This window comes from Papilio polytes, unplaced genomic scaffold (assembly GCF_000836215.1).
Source record: "Papilio polytes unplaced genomic scaffold, Ppol_1.0 DF824269.1, whole genome shotgun sequence".
NCBI classification, from domain to species: Eukaryota; Metazoa; Arthropoda; class Insecta; order Lepidoptera; family Papilionidae; genus Papilio; species Papilio polytes.
This window is the reverse complement of record NW_013524935.1, coordinates 2,276,650-2,300,483: the sequence shown is the minus strand read 5'-3', so window position 1 is coordinate 2,300,483 and position 23,834 is coordinate 2,276,650. Positions and strand designations below refer to the sequence as shown.

At 37.1% G+C, this 23,834-nt stretch overlaps 3 protein-coding genes across 5 annotated transcripts in view; 2 read left to right on the top strand and 1 right to left on the bottom strand.

Moving 5' to 3' along the window:
• Positions 1–243: 243 nt before the first annotated feature.
• LOC106107731 (zinc finger protein Xfin-like) lies at positions 244–6,622 on the top strand. The gene is made up of 11 exons (XM_013288729.1): positions 244–434; positions 514–787; positions 1,186–1,348; positions 1,504–1,580; positions 1,671–1,801; positions 2,114–2,262; positions 2,627–3,531; positions 4,149–4,312; positions 5,127–5,236; positions 5,575–5,673; positions 6,327–6,622. The coding sequence occupies exons 1-11, from the start codon at positions 402–404 to the stop codon at positions 6,343–6,345; spliced, it is 2,124 nt and encodes a 707-aa protein (XP_013144183.1). The 5' UTR covers positions 244–401; the 3' UTR covers positions 6,346–6,622.
• Positions 6,623–7,438: 816 nt separating this feature from the next.
• Positions 7,439–14,433, top strand: LOC106107737 (collagenase-like). Its single transcript, XM_013288741.1, has 5 exons — positions 7,439–8,085; positions 11,879–12,146; positions 12,655–12,744; positions 13,320–13,495; positions 14,295–14,433. Exons 1-5 carry the CDS (start codon positions 7,876–7,878, stop codon positions 14,394–14,396), a joined length of 846 nt encoding a protein of 281 aa, XP_013144195.1. The 5' UTR covers positions 7,439–7,875; the 3' UTR covers positions 14,397–14,433.
• Positions 14,434–14,852: 419 nt separating this feature from the next.
• Positions 14,853–23,834, bottom strand: part of LOC106109404 (Fanconi anemia group J protein homolog) — a 45,099-nt gene continuing 36,117 nt past the window's right edge. For all 3 annotated transcript variants that reach the window (XM_013290896.1, XM_013290913.1, XM_013290904.1), the window contains 13 exons: positions 23,302–23,529; positions 22,830–22,949; positions 21,669–21,763; positions 21,137–21,264; positions 20,362–20,475; positions 19,688–19,797; positions 18,992–19,183; positions 18,122–18,306; positions 17,497–17,590; positions 16,803–16,910; positions 16,209–16,333; positions 15,459–15,585; positions 14,853–15,071 (listed from right to left, as the gene is read on the bottom strand). In XM_013290896.1, coding sequence (XP_013146350.1) covers positions 14,970–15,071; positions 15,459–15,585; positions 16,209–16,333; positions 16,803–16,910; positions 17,497–17,590; positions 18,122–18,306; positions 18,992–19,183; positions 19,688–19,797; positions 20,362–20,475; positions 21,137–21,264; positions 21,669–21,763; positions 22,830–22,949; positions 23,302–23,529 — 1,728 coding nt within the window. In that variant the 3' untranslated portion in view covers positions 14,853–14,969. The remainder of the gene's footprint in view (positions 15,072–15,458; positions 15,586–16,208; positions 16,334–16,802; positions 16,911–17,496; positions 17,591–18,121; positions 18,307–18,991; positions 19,184–19,687; positions 19,798–20,361; positions 20,476–21,136; positions 21,265–21,668; positions 21,764–22,829; positions 22,950–23,301; positions 23,530–23,834) is intronic.

Below are 23,834 nucleotides of genomic sequence, written 5' to 3'. Positions count from 1 at the left end.
TTTTATGATTCCATTTTACAATAACTTACATGTATATGATACCTATAATTATTGCGACATCTATTTGCACATGTTGTTTTGAAACCATTCATTTATTATACTAAATTATTGTGTTGGTTTGTAATAAAGCTACCTATTTGAAAATCACCCTAATGCTGGTCACACTACGTTTTATTTTACTTCCGGTATAAGTTAAAGAGAACATTTATAGAGATAAATTGTCTATTGAATTGACATTGACATTTTCACTCTTTGACAAATGTCACTTCACAAGTCACAACAGAATTGTATTTATGCAATTATTATTATACATGATGGATTAATTTAAAAAAATGATAATTATATAAATTAAGTGATTTACTTATATTTTATTATTACTACTTCACATATTATATTTCAACATGGAAGCAAATCTTTCCTTCTTCAAATTTCCCGTAAGACATTTTCGTGAACAGTAAACTTTAACTGCTTTGCATTTATTATTTTTTATTATCAGTCTTGTTTCTATTTCAGTTTGTAGATGCCGAAGCGTCTGAATTGGAATTCAATAAAATTAAACCGCTAGACGGCTTCGATGACCTCCAAAGCACTCTACCTTCTCATGGCGGTCTTTTGGGGAATGATGATGTGTTGGCAGAGTTCCTAACAGCAGATGGACCTCTGGAAGAACCAGACTTAAACGGCCCTACGACTTTACATTGTGAAATATGTAGTAAAAAGTTTGATAACGCTAAGAAATACTATGGACATTTAAGAGTTCACTCTAAAGATAATCTTTGGATTTGTGGCAAGTTTCAATATTATCTATACTAATATTATAAAGAGGATAGACTTGTATTTTTATAAGTATTGACATAACTCAAAAACTACTAGGATGAAGTCAAAAATTCTTTCACCAATAAAAAGCTATGTTATCACTGAGTAACATATATTTATTACATTTTTTTATAATCCTTTGGGGATGATATCACAGGGAAGAGCCAGTTATTACTAAAATAAAGCTTAATGCTTAAAATACTGATAAGTTACTAATCATGTAACTTTTTTGTTGTATTTGGCTTAAATCACATTTTAAATGGATCTCGGACTTATGTACTAATTTATGATGAAAATATAAGTTGTCTGTATGTCTATAAATACGCTGCTAGTGTATGCTGTAGTTAAATATGTTATTTTGTTATTCAGACAAATGTCCAGATCAAAAGTTTTCCACAAAACAACAACTTATGAAACATGGCCTCACACACAAGCCAATTGGGTGGGTATGGAAGTGCCCGCAGTGTACAATGGCATTTGAAGCACTTTGGAGGCTACAGCAACATCTATTTGCAAAACATTTAGATTACAGGTATGGTAACATTTAGTTTTATATAAAGAAACCTTTTTAAGATTGCAATGTTTTATTTAAGATTTTGATTGTTGCGTGAGTTAACCAAGCTTGATGTTCAAAAACAAATAATTTTTTATTTGAATCCTATCATAAGTCTCTTTATTTAATTTCAGACCTTATAAATGTGAGCAATGTGATAAAGCATTCTACAAACCATCAGATCTTAAGAAACATGTTGATGTGCATAAAGGTAATAAATCTTTTCTATATCTGGTTGATTCATTGTGTCATAATTCAAATATGACTCATTTTGTTTTTATTTTTCCTTTGTTAATTCCAGGTGTCCGCAACTTTCCTTGTACGAGCTGCAGTATGCAGTTCCGAGATAAATCCAATCTCAAGCGTCACATGCTAACTCACACCAATGAGAAACCATTCTGTTGTTCTGGATGTGGCAATAGATTTAAACAGGTAAGAAATATTCTCAATCTTTATATTTCAGTATAACAAGAATGTATCCATCCTTATTATTGTTTTTTTTTTAATAAAACAGTTATCAGTAATTTTTAACTGATTCATGTTTTTTTAAAGTACTTATGAATTTTCAATATATTAGTTCATATATGCAAATGGGGTTCAGGTTCAGGGTGAAAAAGCCTTAGTACACCTAGGCCTAATTTGTAACTTCTTTAGTTGAAAATCTGTAGGCAACTTACACTTTAGTATATTTTGTTATTATTATGAAATGTGGGTAGTTCCTAAAATGTAAATTATCTATTCCAGTTAGCATCAATGACAAGGCACAAACGATACTGTGCGATGAATAATAGAAATCAAAACGAGATTGTTGACAAAACTGTTAGAAAAAATCATTGCAGAGTTTGCGGTATGACGTTTCAGTATAAAAGTGCGTTACTTGAACATTGTGTAAGGTAAGTTATTTTTTTTATCAAGATACATTTACTTACTAATTTTGCATTTTTACTTGTGATTGAATTGTCATAGCTTAATGTCAATAAAGAACAAGACAAACCACATTTTAATCCACAACCAGTCCTTTTAGACGTGTTTTAAGTGTCCAGTCTATTTCTTATTTGTTTAAGAGCCTATCACACCACTGGTTGTTAGTGGCTCAGTTAGCTTATAAATGACGTCACTGTATAAGGGAACAAGATGCGATATTTTCCATCACACACGTTTTGCACGTTGGATTGTTATCAATTTATAATTTGGTGGGACAGGCCCTTAGTCTATGACGTGAGTTCTATCTGTATCTTAAAGTCAATGTAATTCCAGACAACATACAAATCCAAGTAAAGAACCTGAGAATGAAGAGAAAATTGTAGATACAAATGCAGATGCTAATAGAACGGTGGATAATATCGTAGATGATATTCTGTCTGCGGAAGATGACTATATAACATTACCGCACCAATCTAACTTAGCTTTCAACCAATATATAACAGATACTAACAATGATGATTACTTAATGCAAGTGGAGTTTCTTAAAGAAATAAATCAATTACATTCTTTGGATGACGAACTACTTTACAACGATATCGATTTAGATACATTTCAAAACAACCAAGTATTCAATTCTAATATTGATATAGATTACCCAACAGATAGAAATGAAATACTATTTGATTTTACTGAATGCGGTAAAAGTATGGATCAAGATATAATATCTGCTCTATGTCAGGTTAAAAATGATTTGCCTGATGAATTCTTGAATGTACCTGATATTAATTTTGATAGACCTGAATTGAAGGCTCCGGAATCTGTTAACGAATGCGAGAAGATATTCGAAAGTGATGTAGATTTGGAAGCGAGTACTAATTTAGCTGCGAATTTGAAACAACTTATAGGAGAGAATAGTGTACAATATATATCTTCGGAAGATCATGATACATTTATTATAAGTTTAAATAGTGAAATAGACGCGGCTCAGTTAACTGACATGTTGAATATAGACGTTGATAAGACAGAAGAGAATAAAACAGAACTTGCAATAGCTCAACCAGTAGATAATATTAATGTAGAAAATAAAATAGAAGTATTAGATGAATTGAAACAAACGGAACCAATCAAAGTTGATGAAATCGTTAATATTAAAGAGAAAGAGAAGAAGAAGGTTACATTTGTATGTAAAACTTGCAAGAAAACTTTCAATAAGAAAGATAATTACAAATCACATATTGGTGAGTATTTTCTAAATAATATATTAAACTTCTATAAGTCTAGTCTTTAATATTTGTGTTTTCTTTGTTTTTTATGTCATTGCTACATGTTGCATACAACATCCATATAACATTATAAAAACTTTACTTTTTACAATCTGTAAAACTTTTAGTTGCAAATGACCAATCTTAAATGCATCAATGATAACAAAGGCCTTTAAAATTAGCAAACAATTACCATTATGCCGTAGTGGTGTAATAAAAAGAAACAAAAGCAAGCAGTCTATGTGTTCTTCCAGACTATCATCCACATCTATGCCAAATTTCATCGGGATCCGTTCAGCAGTTTAGGCTACAAACTAGCAAATATCCATCTATCTAAACATTCACATCTTATACTAATAATATAAATGCGAATGTTTCGATAGATGGATGGATGGATGTTTGTTAGTTTTTAGCCTAAACTGCTAAACGGATCCCGATGAAATTTGGCATAGATGTGGATGATAGTCTGGAAAAACACATAGGCTTCTCACTATTGTTTTCTTTTTAAATTCTATCCGGATAGAGTCGCGGGCGAAAGCTAGTTTATAATATTACTAAGATAATATATAAGTACGTATACGTTTGTGTGTCAGGCACACACAACCCGTCCCTGCGCAGACACAAGTGCGGGGTGTGCGGCGAGCGCTTCAGCTACCGCTCCACGCTCAACAAGCACGTGTCGGCGGCGCACGAGCCGCGCGTGCTCGCCGCGCACCGCTGCCCGCGCTGCCCCGCCCTCTACCGCGCGCACTGGCTGGTAACCACGCCTCTACATACACATGTAACATTACAGTGGTAGGGCCCGCTTTAACGTCTTAGCACTGCAGGGCCGGCACGCCCCCACTAATACCACGACCACACATAAGACAGCCGTCAAATGGAAGCAATTCCCTGTTTCGTCTGATGACGGTGCCGGAGGCCTAATTTAAGTCCCTTTCTCTTTACCATCCTTTTCTTATAGGGAGAGGTTGGGAAGGGAAGGAGAAGGGAGGTTGGATTTGACGGTTGAGGAGATACATAGGAAGGGAAATTATCCTGTTTATGTGCGTCTCCTCCTCCTTCGTATAAGGGTAGCCTCTGTAATTGCGGATGTCTATGGGCAGCGGTCGCTTTACCATTTTGGCGGATTCTAGTGACCGCTTGTTCGTTTGCCACCTTGTGTTATAAAAAAAAAACACACTCTCATACACTCGCAATCGTTAACTGACTACTAAATATACTAGTAATATGCATTTAGTATAAAAATCTACCTCTCAAACAAGAAAAATGCTAAAAGAATGTTGCCATAGGTGGGAAAAATATCCTCTCTGCCTCCTCTTATGTTAGTTAAATGTAAACAACTTATCTGCAAATGCAGATAATAATAATAAACTAGTTTGTTTGAAAAACACATATACAAAAATTTTTAACAGTTGTTGAAGTCATATTTACGTATAAAATATCCGTGGAGGGATGCTCCGTACTTCAAATGCATATATACGTTTGCTTCGCTATTTTGGCGAATTCCAATGGCCACTTGCTCGTTTATATCTTACACGATACAAAATATATAAGATGGTTTAATTTTGCAGCTAAAGAACCACATCGAGCGCGATCATGAGCGACTGACGCCGTACGAGTGCGAGCACGAGCACTGCGGCAGGAAGTTCTACAAGAAGACGGACCTTGAAGTACACAAAAGGTAACATTTACGTCATAGCAAGTAGTCAAAGGGCAAGGAGGAGCAATCTTAGAGGGGGTCACCTTATTCTACCTGCCCTCTCATCTACGAAAGCGAAAATTGTAAAAAAAACTATATGAATTAACTCAAAATACTATGTTTCCTAAAATCCCTAGCTACAAGTATAGATAAATCAAAAATGACTTACCAGTTTTGTCACTAAATCATTCTTTTTGGTATAAAATGAGTATTTTTACTACTACCCACCCTTGATATAAAACTGCTGCATTTAATTTAAATAATTATCATTGTTTTTCGTGATGTTTATAAGATAGTTAATGATAGTGAGTCGTTTGCAGATATCACAGCGGGGAGCGGCCGTACTCGTGCGCGGCGTGCGGCAGCGCCTTCCAGCAGCTGTCGCATCTCAGGCGGCACGCGCGCACTCTGCATAATGGGTACGTACACACCGGGTACGGCAATGTCAGGTACGTGCACAGTGGGTACGTACATACCGGGTACGGCAACATCAGTTACGTGCACAATGGGGTACGTACACACCGGCTACGGTAATACCAGGTACATGCACAGTGGGTACGTACACACCGGGTACGGTAATATCAGGTACATGCACAGTGGGTATGTAAACACCGGGTACGGTAATATCAGGTACGTGCACAGTGGGTACGTACATACCGGGTACGGCAACATCAGTTACGTGCACAGTGGGTACTTGCGCTGTGGGTACGGACACAGTGATACGTGCACAGCGGGTACTTGTACTGTTGGTACGTGTATGTCGGATATATGCACCGCAAGGCTGCATAAAACAAGCAGTTGTATTGAAACATGTTACAAGATGACGATCGATCATTTTCTATGGATGTATCTATAAAGAAAATTGTTGTATTAACCAACTTTAAAAAATACTGAATTAGTCTGTATGTGCAATAGTGCATGCGTATTACTATTATTAGATTGCGCTAGTAGTCATGTAAATCGTTATATAAATACGTAAAAAATGTTTTTCAAGTGATGGACATTTCAAATTAATATTAATTTGTTGCTTAAGTTTTTTTATCTTATAGATGGTGTTTTTGTTTTGTTTCAGAACGAAAAAAGCCGTATAAAGATATCGACGTCACGTATTCTTAACCACGTATTAAATGATGCTGGGAATCAAAAGAGAATACTGTTATAATTACGTTTATTTTTTGCTGTTAATATAAATATTTAAATCCGATAATTAATAGATAAAGTGTTCCCTTGCATTTTATTTGCGCAGAGAAAAACGAAGCACGTATAAATGTAAAACCGCAGACTTTAACACCTCCTACAAAAAGTCTATTTCATTTATTAATTAAAAAAAATGTAGAACGTGAAATTAAACGATTTTTTTTTGTTAAATTGTCAATTTTGAACATCCTGTATCCACAATTAAATGGACCAGATAAACTGATATGTTAATCTTTAGAACCGGCTAAATCTTATCCGAAGAAGTATTTACAGTTTTCTACGTTAAATATTATTATGATATAATAATATTGATAATTAGAAAAATAATCAATCAATCAATTTTATACCGATAAAATGACGGGCACAAACATCTTATTTATTACTAGCAGTTCTCGTGCGGCTCCATCCGCATTCTATTATAAAAACTTTATTTTATTGTTTACATTTATGGAATTGTCAATTCCAAATATCAAAAATCAAATGCACAAATGACAACGATGGCAATTTTGCTTTCTTGATGTTGGCAGCATGTAGTTTATGTTCCCTTTCGCACGTGAAGGTTTTTACAAATTTATTTACCCCCTAATTTTAATAGCGTGAAAATATATAGCCTAAAGCATGTCGCAAGCTGATATCTTACGCCATAAAGTAGTGTGTGCTTACGCTTTATTACATTAGTATATAAGCATTGATTGCGAGGCGCGACGTGACCTCGAACAAAAGTTAATTAATACTCGCCCTGAAGAAGGACCCCGAAGGGTCCAAAACTAGTCGGTGCCGTCACCGGAGGATAACAGCGTGAGTTGAGCCGTTTTTAATATTCCCTTAAAGTAATGTCTCACGATAGTTTAGGTAAACATTAGTATATAGATTATTTGAAATTAAAAATGCGAAAGTTTAGATGGATGGATGTTTGTAGCCTAAACTGCTGAACAGATCTCTATGAAATTTGGCATAGATGTAGAGGATAGTATGCAGAAATGCATGTGCTACTTGATTTTTTTTAATCCACACGGACAGAGATTTAATTTTAAAAGGCAGTTTCTTAATAAAAAAACCTTTTTGGATAACCTCTTCCTTTTCCAGTCTTTACTAAAAAGGGAAGTATGGGAAGAATGTGCATTTGTCAAAGGAGCAAATAAGTAGAAAAGGAAGTAACCTTTTTACTTTTTTCTTTTATATTTATCTATTTTATACATTAGTCCGTAAAAGGTCTGTGTTGCGGCGCAATTTAGCGGCTTCTTTACCAACAAAATATGATGCAAGCTTTGTTTGTGTGGTGTTTTTATATTTCTTTTTAAATCCAAGCCATTATTTATCAAAGTGATAAGTTTATCATCAGTGTTTTGATGAAAGATATGATATTGTAATGAGTATAAAACGGAATAACAAGCTTGGTAAGCATTTATCGGTCCGGTGTAGCGATGAAGTTGTTAGTATTGACCCTATGTTGTCTGGCTGTGGGCGCAATAGGCGCGCAGTGGGAGACCTACGAGCCTGTAGAATTGTACTACCACGAGCGTATTGGCATCCCGCGCGCCGAAGCCCTAAGGCAGGCGGAGCTTGCGGCAGACTTCGACGGCACTAGAATCATAAGCGGCTCGCCGGCTGCTCTAGGCGCCTATCCTTACATGGTCAGTTACAATTTGAAATGTTGCATACAAAGAGATACAAAAATTATAGAGGAAGCATAGTTGACACTTGGTCGTTAAAACCACAATAAAATAATTCTTCTTCTTCTTCTTCTTCTTTAGCTTTACAGCCCTTTGTGGGCCTTGGCTTGGTCAAGCAATTTTTTCCACTTCGGTCTGTTAGTGGCTACCGATTTCCAGTTTCTTATGCCAACATTCTTTGCGTCACGATTTACACCGTCTACCCATCTCAACTTTGGTCTTCCTCGGTCTCGACGACCTTCAGGATTGCTCGCCATAAGGGCTTTTGGCATCCTGACTTCGTCCATCCTTTGCACGTGACCAGCCCATTTGAGCCTGGTTAGCTTTATATGGGAAGCCACATGCGGTTCTTGGTAGAGGTTGTACAGCTCCTGATTAAAACGACTCCGCCAGCGATTTTCCTCACACACAGCGCCAAATACGCGTCTAAGTATCTTTCTCTCAAACACCAACAGCGCATTCTCGTCCTTTTTACTGAGAGCCCAGGTTTCGGAACCGTAAGTTAGGATAGGTCTTAAAAGCGTCTTGTACAGCAGCAATTTTATTTTTCGGGTCAACAGTTTAGAACGAAAGTATTTCAAAAGGCCGAAATAGCATTTATTAGCCGCCAAAATTCGCCTTTTGATTTCTGCCGATATGTCGTTCTCCCTTGTTACCAGAGACCCCAAGTAAACAAAATTGTCCACTACCGCGAAGGTGTTATCTCCTATGCTTATGGTATTTTCACTGGTGTTAGGTGTTGATTTTGAGGCATACATGTACTTTGTTTTATCCGCATTAACAGAGAAACCAGCTTCATGTGATGTTTTTTCAATGGCAAGATATGCACGTTCCATTTCGGATCTTGACCTCCCTATAATATCTATGTCGTCAGCATATCCAAGGATTTGAACGGATTTATAGAATATCGTTCCTGAGGACAAGATCCCAGAGTCTCTGATGCATTTATCCAGAACAATGTTGAACAACAGGCATGATAGTGCATCGCCTTGTCGAAGACCGTTAGATGTTGTGAATGGCTCGGAGAGGTCTGTCTGCACTTTAACCATGCACTGTGTATTGTTCAAAGTCATCCTAGTTAGGTTGATAAGCTTTTCGGGAATGCCTATTTCTCTCATCGCTTCAAACAAGAATATACGTTTTACGTTGTCGTAAGCGGCTTTAAAATCTACAAATAGGTGATGGGTGGTTATATTATACTCTAGTGTTTTTTCTAGTATTTGCCGCAGACTAAATATTTGATCAATTGTGGAGCGATTTGGTCTAAAGCCGCATTGGTATTCCCCTAGTTTTTGCTCAACATAGGGCGCGAGTTTGTTAAATATAACCTTTGATAATACCTTGTATCCTGTACATAGAAGTGAGATGCCTCGATAATTTTTGCACTCCATTACGTCTCCTTTTTTATGCAGTGGACATATAGCACCTATCTTCCATTCACGAGGCATTTCTTCGCTGTTCCATATTTGTACGATTATGGAGTGTAGTTCACTTAACATACAGTGGCCACTATACCTAATTAGCTCACCAGGAATACTGTCTATTCCTGGTGACTTATTATTCTTTAACCCTCGGACAGCTGTTATAACGTCTTCTATCGTTGGTAGAAAAGAATTATCTTGTAGTGAATTTGTTACAGTTGCCGACAAGCTAACAGCTTGTGAGTTGTCACTTCCTAAAAGTTGTTCAAAATGATATGCCCATCTTTGTAGTACCTTATTTCGCTCGCTTAGTATATCACCGTTTAAGTCCCTACATGCTGATGTTTTCGGTCTAAATTGATTTCTTCCTTTATTGATCTTTTGATAAAATTTCCGGGTATCTTTTCGTGAGTAATCATCTATCATCTCTTTTGTTTCTTTTGTTATATATTCTCTCTTTTTTAACCGGTGTACACGTTTTTCCTCTCTTCTACGATCCACGTACTCCTTGTGCTTTCTACGGGTATAGAAACTACGCATATTTAGATAAGCCTCATTTTTTTTGTTTGTGATAGCTTGACACTCTTCATCAAACCACTCATCTCTTTTCTTAGAACCCTCATATCCTAAAGTATTTTTTGCTGCAGTATGAATTACTTTTTGAAGTTTGTCCCATTGTTTTTCTGAGCTTTCACATTCACTTTGCCCTGCAGCTCTTATAAGTTGCTCCAATTCGCTCTGATATCGAGCTCGTAGGTCTAGGTTAGTTTTCAAAAGTTTGGTTTTGTATTTCATCTCTTTTTGTGTTTTACTGTATTTAATTCTCGATATTCGGGCTCTTATTTTGGCCACAACTAGAAAATGATCGGAATCAATATTTGCTCCTCTATGTGTCCTAACGTCTATCAAATTTGAGTAGTGTCGGCTATCTATTAGAAGGTGGTCAATTTGGTTAAATGTCCTGCCGTCCGGCGAGCACCATGTTATCTTATGTATGGATTTATGAGGAAAACATGTGCTTCCTATCACCATATTTAAAGATACCGCAAAATTAATCAGACGTGTTCCATTGTCGTTGCTAGTTTCATGCACGCTGTGGCAGCCAATTGTAGGACGAAACGTCTGCTCTTTACCAATTTTTGCATTGAAGTCGCCCACTATAATTTTAATATCTCCCCTCGGTATCTTAGCGCATAATTCTTCTAGGGCGAAATACCAACGTTCCTTCTCCTCCCCTTCCGCTTCTTCGGTCGGCGCATGTACATTTATAATTGTATAGTTGTAAAATTTTCCTTTAATCCGAAGAGTGCATAGCCGTTCACTAACTGGTTTAAAATCGATAACTAATGGCTTCATTTTCCGGTCAACTATGAAGCCCGTTCCGAAAATGTGATGCTCCTCATGGCAGCTGTAATATGTATTAAAATGCGGCTTTTCTATTATTCCCTGTCCTGTCCACCTCATTTCCTGTATTGCTGTTATGTTGGCGCCGTGTGTTGTCAACTGTTGACATAGTAATTTAAGTCCAGCGTCTCTGTATAGAGACCGCACATTCCAACTACATAGTGTAAAATCATGTACCGTTTTAACATTGCCAGGTCGTTTTGTAAATATCCGATCGGGTAAACTTGCTTTTCCTTTCGTAATCAGTTTTAGTTTCAGGCGAGTGAGTGATTAGCTCCCTGCGCCCTAGACCTCTGATGGGGCTGCCACCTTTGAGTTCGAGGCCTAACTCCGTTTGATTTCGGGTATCGTCCCTGCCGAGTCATAATCAGTTTTAAGGCGCTGATTACTCGCCTTTCGCCCTTTGTCCTTAGCATCTGTGCTCTGAGCTTAGGTGGTGGACGTGCTTAAAGCACGGGCACAGAAGGTCCCAGGGGGCACGACGGGGACGTGGACAGATCGGACTGGCTGGCATCTGCATTTTTGAGTAATCACCACCGATTACTGCAGAGAGCTTATGAGCATTTTATAGGAATCTGCATCCTCGGCCCTTGCAAATCCCACTCATACTATCTTACCAGCTTCTCCCCCCTCTTCCCCCTCTTCTAATAAAATAATTCATTGTATTTAAATTATTTGCAAATAAGTATCACTAAAATCATATTTAAATGTATATATTATATTTTGTGACACTATTTTACTTTTTAATAAAAAAAGCTTGTAATTTTGTAAAATGTTTTATAAGGACATGTACCAACTAACAGTAAGTACCTTTTGAAGAAGTTACCGGTGAAAAAATGTTCACTATGTCTAGTCTATGTATTTTTTAAACGTCTTTGAATGTGGAACAAGTGTGTGATTTAAATTTCTTTGAATGTTTCCTGTCGAAGGCTGGACAGATAATGAGGATGCAGAGTGGGCGCACGTCGGTAGGTGGTGGTACACTGATCAGCAACACGCGGGTGTTGACGGCGGCGCACAACTTGTTCGACGGTCGCGACAGGGCGCGCGAAGTGACCATAGTGCTGGGCTCTGTTCGCTTGTACTCCGGCGGCACCAGGATCACCTCCAGTAGGATGGAAATGCACAGCAACTACAACATTAACAACTTACAGAATGATATCGCCATCATAACTATCAACTGGGTCAACTATAGCAGTTAGTATGATTTTAAGGAACAATACTCCGTTTATATTATCGATATTTTCTAAAACGAAGATTCGTTTTGAATTAGTTAAATTTTTATGTATATCGACGGGTGACAGACTATTTGTATCAACTGCCATTTTAGGCGATTTTGTAGCGCTTGAAACAATCAAAATGTAGATGTCGTTTTTAAACCAATGTGTAAAGCGCCAAAAAATCAGTGCAGTAATAAATAGTCAGTGGATTGAATGAAGTATGCAGAGTTATAGTAATTTTAATCTAGAATCGGTCTTAAAATTTTTCAATTAACCTCATTTTCAGGATTTGCTTTTATGTTTTTTTTTTAAATTAAAACTTTAAATGGCTCTCCTGAACATTTTTTTAACCATTAAAAGTTAATTTATCTGTAAGTGACATAGGCTATTGTTTATTATTTATTTTTATTTCACGCGCACGAAATCGCGCGTAACAGCTAGTGTGTGTTAATTTAGTTTCAGTGTGTGGAATGTTTGTATTGCAGACACGATTCGCAACATCGGACTGGCTTCGGGCAGCAACACGTACGCGGGCGTGTGGGCATGGGCCGCTGGCTTCGGCAAGACCAGCGACAGTGAGTTCAGCGTCTAAATATTGCCAACCTAATAGCTAAGTTACTAAAGTATGTTCTGTAGGGACTCGTATAGACCGATGACAGATGTCAATAAATTCAAAGCCACTTTTAGTACTTACGTACGACCTATGGGACAAATAGTCGGTTTAGCTTTTAGCTCAAGGTGGTCCTACAGGGCTAACACGTCATGTTTATCTGTTCCTAATGCAACCGTCACCTATGAAATGCTTAGATAATTCTTTCAAGTCAACGTCTTTCCAGTATCATTTACACAAGAATTATGATATAATCGTTTGTAAACTCAACTAAAATCTTAGGATAATCAGCAGTAGTAGGCAACGTTGCTAAACGCTCGTCTTCGCGGGTTAGTTCAGTTCTTTTGTGAATTATTAACTTTCGCTGGCGATGGAATCGCGTGGGAGAAAAAAAAGCGAGTAACCTGTGTTTTTCGAGACTATACTCTACGTCTATACCAAATTTCATCAAGATCTGTTCGTCATCTAAAGTCTAATGAGTTTTTGTTGATTATTTTTGGGTTTTTAGTTTTTTTTTGGTAATATTTTGAATTTCCCCAGCTTCCATGTCCAGTCCGGACCTGATGCACGTGCGTGTGCAAGTGATCACCAACGACGTGTGCCGCAATGCGTTCGGCGCTAACTTCGTGGTGGCGTCCACTCTGTGCATCAGCGGCGCCACCGGCAACATCTGCACCGGCGACTCCGGCGGCCCGCTCGTCGCTAACAACTTACTCGTCAGTCTTACATACATCCATCCATCCATACATACATAAAGGGTTAACTCAAAATTTATGTTTTTTTAAGTTTTTATCATAAACATTATTATCTCGAGAATACTAATTCTAGACTAGACTAACTCAATTCGCGTCACAATAGAATGAAAAAGAGACAGGACAACGTCTTTCTCTCTCATCTCAAATCTGTGTAAACTTGGCTAACTTCAAACGTAAATTCCCAAAAAAAACATACATTTTGAGTTAATTCTTTTTATGAATAAAGTTGCGATATACTTTTTTCCATTTATTAGTGTAAATAAGCAATATCACAAATAAGAAAAAATGTGCAGTGCCTTGAGTAGTCTACAATAGCATCTATAACTTTGGATACGTATACTAGTAGATCCCGTGCGACTTCATTCACGATATCAAAACTGTATTTTGTTAACGTTTTGTAATTTCAAATGTCAAAATTCAAAACGCTGTAATGACAGCTAAGGCTCTTGTTATTGGCTGAGAATTATATATGAGTTGCCATGGTTGGCTTAGCTTTTGTCCCTTTTCCACATGACATTTTTTCCAAAAACTAACCAAGTCTTTACTCTTTATCTTACTTCTTACTTATATTATAAATGTGAAAGTTTAGATGGATGTATGGATGTTTGTTAGAGTTTGTAGCCTAAACTACTGAACGGATGTCTATGATATTTGGCATAGAGGATAATCTGGAAGAATACTTAGGCTATTTATTTTTTTTAAATCCCACGCGGACGGAGCCGTGGGCGAAAGCTAGTATTACTATTACTGTTATTTCCAGATCGGTGTGACGTCGTTCGGCACGGGGTCGTGTCAGGCGCGCCGCCCCTCCGGCTTCGCGCGCGTCAGCTCCTTCAACTCCTGGATCAGAGCCCGCATGTGATCATACTTTCTTTTAATAAAATGACTGCTTACTGAAACACTGTTATTTTACAAATCCCATTTTCATCGTTCTATTTTCCACTACTAAGTTGCAAGGGAATCTAAAGTGCTGTGAAGTAATTCGAGAAGAGAGCACTGACGCCCAGGTAACAAGTAATCTTCGTTATCATCAACATGCCATTATCCCTTATGGAGGGTCAGCACAGTATGTGCTGCTCTTCTATATATCTCTATCAGCCGTCATATCTGAATCCACTTCTTTCTTAAGCATATCCTCTTTCAAACAATCCATCCACACTTTCTTCGGTCTTCCTCTTCCTTTGTAACCATCCACATTCAATCTTAACACTTCTATTCATTGAATAAAAAGTGTTATTAAAATAACAGTATGGTTCATACATTATTTAATCACAACTAAAAACTGACAAAAACAGAAATGAAATTTTATTTTACATTAAAAAAATTAAAAAATCACAATTTTAGTAAATCACAGCGTTAAACAAGTGCCAATTACAATAAAACATTGTCATTAAAAACATGTTTTCGTATATGTTTCTTCAGTGGAGACATGTTTCTATATATCTTCAGTGTCGCGGAGGGTCATGTTCTGCATGAAGGACTCCAGGCTGTTGGGACTGTTCACTAAACTCTCGAACGTGTGGTGATTGTTGCCCAACTAAATAACGAAATACACAAAAAATCATAAATCACATTTAAAGTAAAAAAAAAAGGTTTTTAGCAAGTGGCTATACTCTCAATGTAGAACTTGTTGAATTTTTTAGTGAACTCAAATTAAAGCTTGGCTTGATCGCTCCAATTTTAAGAAATTACGAATAAAATAGGAAAAAAAATCCTTTAATAGCACAATTATATAAGAAAATTATAGGTAAATGGATTTGTCTGCATCAAATTAAAAAAAAAAACTACTATAGTTTTGTTTAATTTTTTTTTTGCAATCGGTCCTGTATGACAGACTCCATTAATTTTTATATTTCCATACAAAATATTAGTACAGATATTTAGCTTCAAATGAGTATGTAAAATAATATAAATGTATACTTACGAAGGTTTTGACCCACTTGGAGAGGTGTTGCGTGTAGTGCGGGGAGGCGAAGCGCGCGTCCAGCAGCAGCACGCCGCCCCAGTCGGCGCGGTGCCGCACGCAGCGCCCCACCGCCTGGTTCAGCGCCCTGCACACAACATTCTCTAACTACCTTATACATCTTTGGAATAAAAAATAAATAGCTTGCGTATGTGTTCTTCGAGACATCTACTTTTATGCCAAATTCAGTTTAGACTTCAAAATCTAACATACATCTAAACTTTCGCATTTATAATATTAGTAGGATTACTATAAGATTAGTAAGATTCACATTAAATACTAAACAATGTAACAATCAAACTATAAATAATACGAATTAATTAAAAATATTAAGGATCGTTCAATCCCATGTGGATAAAACGGCATGTTAGTTTATTAAATAAAAAAAGGTAACTTTATTTATAGATCATCGAGACCTCTACCTCTACCTTTCCAACGGCGGATCCAGGGAGGGGGTGGGGCCATGACCCCTCTGAGCTATTGATCACGACCTTGACAAAATATATTTACATATCTTGACTTGACCACGACTATGTGAGTGACCCCCCCCCCCCCGGTGCCAAAGCTGGATCCGTCCTTGTACCTTTCTTACCTTAGTCAACCCGTGGCCACTAGTTGACTAAGATAAAAAACGCTGCCTAGTCACCTTATCTTAGGGTAGGCTCTGAGCCCTAGGAGGGAACCTATAGTCAGTTGATGATGATGATGTACCTGTAAGCCTGTACCAGCAGCCAGTCCCTGCTGGGCAGCAGCTGTCGCTGCGCGCTGTAGCGGTCGTTGTACTTCATCTTCTCCTTCACCGCCATATCAAAAGTATTTGGGTACGGAACACCCACCTGTGGGCAAATCAAATAAATGAAACAACTAACGCCATCTATATTTATAAATGTACATAACTTTTTTTATTTTCAAACATATACAATAGATGTCACTGTTACGGTTTCCTTGTAAATATTACACAAATAAGCAACTTTAGATCATAAATAGTTTTTGTTTACCTAAATATAAAATTATTGGACTTTTTCATGCTTTGTGAAGTAAACTTTTTTATAGACTGTTAATAATCTGTTTAAGCCTTTTAATAAATTTCTTGTCCAACTTAAAAAATCTATTTTTTTTTTCTTTCACCAGCGGAACTACAGATGAGTTGCCGGCCTTTGAGGAAATTGTAGAGTGGTTTCTTAAAGGACCCTTTTTCCATTTGTCCGTGAAATCGCTTCTACTAATGTGTTCCAGCTAACTTATTTTTTAAAATAAATTAACATTATAATTTATATTAGGTATATGTATGTGTAGTGTAGTTACAGTGACGACGGCGCGTGCCTGGTGGTCTCTGAAGTCCATGCCCTCGGAGACCTTCCCGCGGTACACGGCCAGCAGCAGCGCGCCGCCGCGCACGCACGCATAGTACTCCTAGCACAGAATACTCATATTAAACATCCTTTTATAACGTAATTATTGCATAAAAAGTTTTATTTTAATATAAGAAAACTGGCTCGCTATAATAAAATTAGTTGTCTATGTGTTCTAGATTATTTTGTACATTTTATAAATGTTCAGCGATGGTTTTTTTTTATATAACATATGGTGGCAAACGAGCAAACGGCCACCTGAAATCGCCAAAATGGCGAAGTGACCGCTGCCCATTGACATTCGCAATTGCAGATGCGTTGCCTACCCTTATCAGACGGAGGAGGAGACGCACATAAAGAGGATATTTCCCCTTCTTATGCATCTCTTCCACTGTCAAATCCATTTCCTCTTCCCATCCTCTTTTTATAAGAAAAGGGTGGTAAAGAGAAAGGGACTTAAATTAGGCCTCCGGCACCACATTTGACGCCTGTCTTCTGTGTGGTCGTGGTATTACACCGGGCGTGCCGGCCCTGCACTGCTAACATGTTAAAGCGGGCACTACCACTGTTCTATAGATATATAGTAAAAACATCTATCTATATATCAAAACTTCGTATTTATAATAATAAGATAATATATATTCTACCTCCATGACTTCGCTGTGTTCGCGGGCGTTCCTCGCCTCCAGGAACACTTTCTTCAGCTCGTTCAGCTCCTCCCACAGACCCGTCTCCTTCCAACTAATAAAAAACAGTAAAAAAATTAAACCAAACATGTGTAACAAATTAACTGTCTTATGTGACTCAATTCGCAAGGAATAATAATAATGAAGCCTGTGTTTTTTTTTTCATATTATAACCTCTATGACAAATTTGAGAAAGATCCGTCGAAATGTTCTAGAGATACGTAGTAATAAACATCTATTTAAACATTCGTATTTACAATATTAGTAAAAGCATGAAGTAAGATTAACATCAAAAATTTGCAAAAAAATTGCCTTAAAAACTGTTAGCTTAAAATTTGCAATTTTTAAAAGTTAGTAACCTGTAGATAATTCTTAAATAATACATAGTACATTTTTCAATGAAAATGGAAAATGTTCCATGTATGAAAAATTCATTTTATTTTCATACCGGACACATTTACATAGTAAAGAACTCTTAGCGTTTTAACGATAACTATGTTTGTGGTCCCAGTAATGAAAGGTAGTGCAGTATAAAGCTATATGTTGTGTAGTAGAGTGAGGTCAGAGGAGGTCTGGCTGCACCGACCGTGCGACGAGCTTGTTCATGAGGGAGTAGGAGGGCAGGAAGCAGAGCACGCCGTGCGGCGTGGCGCGGCTGACGCAGCGCAGCGCCGCGCCCACGCCGTCCTGCACGCGCGCCTCGCCCGCGCCCCGCGCGCTGCACTCCAGCCGCGCGCCGCCCGGGCACGTCGACAGGGACCCTATCCACACCTACCACAACACAACATAGAGGGGCACTGAGGGCCCTTTGCCTTTCAACTCTGGCCCCGAGTTGTGCCCCTTTGTCTTTCAGTATAGCTCCGGGATTTCCCCCTTTGTCTTTCATTCTAGCCCCTGTTTGTCCCCCTTTGTCTTTCAACTCTAGTCTCAGGTTGTCCCGCTTTGCCTTTAAACTTTAGCCCCAGGTTGTCCCTCTTGCCTTAACCTAAGGCAAGAGAGGTGTCCCTAACGATTAAACCTTACAACTAGGGCTGTAGGCTTTTATCCCTCGCCCCGGGAGCCACTTGAGACCTGAGCCTCGGGGAAGTCAATAGAAGTACCTTTTTAAGGTTTGGCAGACACAGCCGTGAACCCAATATGGCTTAGAACAGCCCTGACAGTTGCTATAGATTAGGTGCACGTTTTATACAAGTTTTAAAAATAATTGGATGATCATCTCCCCTGTCTCATCCTACTCCCGTAGGGTCGGCACACCGGGTTTTCGTCCTCCAAAGCACTCTATCATCCGTCATCTCAGTCATCACTCCCTTCTTGATCATGTCACCTTTCACGCAATACCTCCATCTCTTTCTAGGTCTACCTCTACCGATGTACCCCTCCACATAAACATAATTGGATCTGTTACAATAAATCCCGACACTTTATCCGTTTAGTAAAAAGTTGTAATTTCACTTACCCTGTCCGAGGGTATGACGTGGTTGGCGCTGACCTGCAGCGGGAAGTCGGTGCCCAGCTCCGAGTGCAGGCTGATGAGAGGAGTGAGGGTGCCGGACGCGAGGATGATGCAGCGAGCTACTTTCAGACCCTCGAACACCACCGCGGGGTTCATGCACATCAAGCGTAGAGATAGGGTCTCCTTTTCTATCGACTTAAAAGAAAAAGAGATAGATATATAAACGTATCTTTGTATATATACCTGAAGTTAAAGTTCTTTTGATTTGTTAAGAAATTATATCAAAACGAACTAATACGATTAATCAAAAGAATTTATTTTTTATTATATGAACAGATAAAAATTATTTTAAGACAAAAGCAAAAATAATTTTCCAGTTTAAAAATAACCTAAAACTCATAACTCTTACGTTCGGTTTATTTCGGAGCTTATACAATACACACAAACAAATTAAATTCCCTTTATGACATTAGTATCGACTAAAATCCGACGAAAGTTGCTTTTAAAATGTTTTATAATTTTCATAATATTTTCTAGAATATTATGAACAAAATCTATAAAACTTCATATTTATATTGTCAAAATGCGGAAAGTGGTCAGCATATTATGAATTGACCCTGTGTTCATCAGACAATCAAAGACAGACAAGCCTGACGATGATGAAGATGGTGATGGTGAAGAAGATGATGGTGATGATACCTTGTTGAACTGCGACTGTCTCCAGGCGAAGGAGTCAGGTCCGGCCACGCTGCGGACGAGCGCCGGCGTGAAGTCGTCCATATACTTGCCCTCGCAGCGGAACAGGTAGCCTGCAAATGTTACCAGCCTATACTAATATTATAAAGAGAATAAAATGTATTTTGTATGCATTGAAATAACTGAAAAACTACTGGGCCGATTTAAAAAAACTTTCACCATTAAAAAGCTACATTATCAGTAACTAACATAGGCTACATTTTGTATTATTTTTTTAATTTCACGCGGGCGAAGTCACGGGAAATAGTTAGTCTATGCTAATATTATAAAGAGGTGTATTTGCGTGACATTAAAAAAATATAGAAATAGATAGAAATATATAGCCTATGTTACTTATAACGTAGCTTTTTACTGGTGAAAGATTTCAAAACATACAAATCTTTTCACTGTCTAACATAAGTACATACTAGCTGTTGCTCGCGACTCCACCCACGTGAAATTAAAAATATAGCCTATGTTAGTCATTGATAACCTAGCTTCTTATTGGCGAAAGAATTTTGGAAATCAGCCAAGAAGTTTTTGAGTAACAACAATACATACAAAAATACAAATCATTCCACTTTCTGATATTAAGTATATATTACTAAGAAATAACGTATAAGTGAAGTAAATCTCACCCAAGACGGTGTCTATGTTCTCTAGAAGCGTGGCGGTGGGCTGCGTCACGCCCAGCAACGTGCGCGGGTCTTCTCGGAGACGTTTGCAGAATAACTCCGCGTTCTTATGGAAATCTTAGAAATTACACAAAACAAAGTCATTTTGTTGAACATATGGCAGCATTTTTTTAAATACATAATTTGAAACAGTCACGCACCCCTGAATTTTTTATATCGCTTTTCGTTCGACGTGATTTTTTACATTTTATTAATTCATCGTAAAATAAAAATTAAAGTGTAGGTACTTTGTAAAAATGCTGCCAATAGACATTTTCAGCAAAAAGACTTTGCTGTGTAAATTACCTATACTTTGAACGAATTTGATTAATTAATAAAATGTAAAAAACCACGTCAAAGGAGAAGCGATATTAAAAATTCAGGGGTGCATAACTGTTTCGAGTTATATTCTAGTTGCCACATTAATATTTTTTTTTTTAATTTAGAATTTCTTGTATTGTATTACTTGATATTAAATTTAGTAACTTTAAATTTAAAAAGATATATTTAAATCGTATGAATCAAAAACGAAAAAATCCAAAACAAAAAATGACATCAAATGGTTCACTAACATTACTAAAATGGCAACCAAAATCTTGGCGAATCCGATTTATTTTTGCTGAAAGAACAAGACATTACAAATACCCAAGATAGAAAGAGATAGATAATAGATTGTCAACTCCACAGATTTGATGATTGAATATCCCTGCTAATTGGAATTACTATAAAAAAAATATACCTTTATACTGTTGCTGTCCTATATTATGATTGTTGAGAGTTTGTACGAAGTTTTCTGCAGTCCATATGAAAACTGCCTCATTGCCAGTCATCGCTTTTTGCTTGATCAAAGGTAATTGGTTCACGAACCTAGAAAATCACAAAACATTGTTATTTCACCTGTTTTAAAGTAAATGAGAAGGATAACAATATATTTATGGGACTATCGGCCGAATACAATATGTCAGACGTCAAAAATTTTGTCCCTTTCCTGCACGAAGGTTTTAATAAATTATTTACCCTCGAAGTTTAATAGCGTAAAATATAAAGCATAAAGCGTGACGTAAGAGTAAGGCTTTTTATTAAGTAGTTATACAAAAAAACATGCCGTGATTGCTGACATCTTACGTCACAAAGTAGTGTGTGTTTACGCTTTATTATATTACTATTTAAGTATAGATATGGTTAAACCGTGACCTTACAGTAATATTTAAATGTGGTTTTAGTATTCGGTTGCGATGTCTCTGAGTATTGTTTAGTAAAGATTAACTCACCAATCGTCCCAACTTTTGAGCGCTCGCAGTAAGTACTCAACATAACGTAGGGCATCTTGATTCGCGAACCTGTACCCGGCGACTAACTCTAACTCCTGAAATATTTTACTATTATTTATAGATTTATATTACATTGAATAATTACATAATAGTATTATCAAAACGTATATTATTTAAGAAGTATAATTTCTTAACCTTCGCATATGTATTCCACGCGAAATAAAAAAAATAGTCTATGCGCTAATCTAGGCAATATTAAATCTGTTTTTGGTAAATTTTATTCAAACATAGTTTGGAGATATAAAAAAAACAAGCATCTCATTCTCGCATTTTAATACTATTTTTTTATCTCTTACCAATGATAATGACAATCCTAATAATCTTTATGATGACGTCACAAGCAGATATCATACTAATATTATAAACTAGCTTTCGCCCGCGACTCTGTCCGCGTGAGATTAAAAATAACTAAAGTGAGTAGCCTATGTGTTCTTCCAGACTATTCTCTACATCTATACGAAATTTCATCGAGATACGTTCAGCCGTTTAGGCTACAAACTCTAACAAACATCCATCCATCTTAACTTTCGCATTATAATATTAGTAAGATGTGAAAGTTTAGATGGATGGATGGATGTTTGTTAGAGTTTGTAGTGTAAACGAATGAACGGATCCCAATGAAATTAGGCATAGATGTAGAACATAGTCTGGAAGAACACATAGGCTACATACTTTTCTTTTTTTTAATCCGCGTGAACGGAGTCGCGGGCGAAAACTAGTAATCTTTATATTTATGACGTCACAAACAGACATACGTACATATTTAAGTAGTATATCATTATCTAATCACTTAAGATAAATATAAAAATGTATTTGAAAGCCGTTGTGATTGACATTTATCTCAACAGAAACAGAGAGTTTAGGGAGACATGTATACTACTTAAGGAGGAAAGATTTGTATTTTTGTATGTTTTGAAATAACTCAAAAAATATTGGGCCGATTTCAAATATTTAATTAAAAAGCTACGTTATCAGTGAGCAAAATAGGCTACATTTTTGTGTTTTTTTTTTATTTCACGCAGGCGTAGTTGCGAAAAGCTAGTGTCTCAATAAAGAGAGAGAGAGAGAGAGAGAGAGAGAGATAAATGGAGATAGTTGTACCTTAATAGCTGCCTGTATATTATCCTTAGTAAAACTAAATGTGGCAGCATCTCTACAGATGTCCTCAATATTATGCGCCTCGTCGATTATCACAATGTTGTCCGACAAGTCGATTTGCATCTGAAATACAGACAATATACATAATTACGGAGTTTCAAAGCTTACAATTGTAATATAAAAAGGAAAGATTTGTATTTTGGTATATATTGAAATAACTCAAAAATACTTGGCCGATTTTAAAAATTCTCTTACCGTTTGAAAGGTTATACATACATCATATATCTATGACTAACATAGGCTATATTACTAAATTTCACGGAGACGAAGTCGAGAGCAACAGCTACTATATAACAAAAACGATTACTAAAAATAAAACAAACTATATGTTATTGAATTTCCATGATCCTAATCATTATGGCCGCCAAAGATATGATATATGTCATAGGCTAAAAAAATAAGATTTTATACTCACACTATCCCTAATGCTAGGTTCTATAAGGTAGTTGTAAGGGCAGAACACGATATGCGCGGCGGGCGCCATGCCGCGCGCCGCGTAGTACGGACAGGCCCGTATCTGTTCTCCCCTCGCCACCAGCTCCTCCAGGTCGAAAGCAGGAGGCAACGACTGGTGGTTGAGCAACGCTCTGTTGTCGTAGAACTTGCAGTTCGAATCCGACCTCTGTCCTGTTGTTGTATAAGGCTAGAAAAAGGAACAAATTTTACTTATTCTAACTAATATTATAACTGCGAAAGTTTAGATGGATGGATGTTTGCTAGAGTTTGTAGCCTAAAAGGTTGAACGGATCTCCATGAATCGGCACAGATGTAGAGCATAGTCTGGAAGAACACATAGGCTATAGTATATTTTTATCCCGGAAATAATTACGGTTCCCATGGGATGCATTAATTTTGTTTTTGTGTACAATGGTTCAACATATCTTCTTGAAATTTGGCACAGATATAAAACAAAGTCTGGAGTACACATGGGAGAAGGTTCATCCCTGA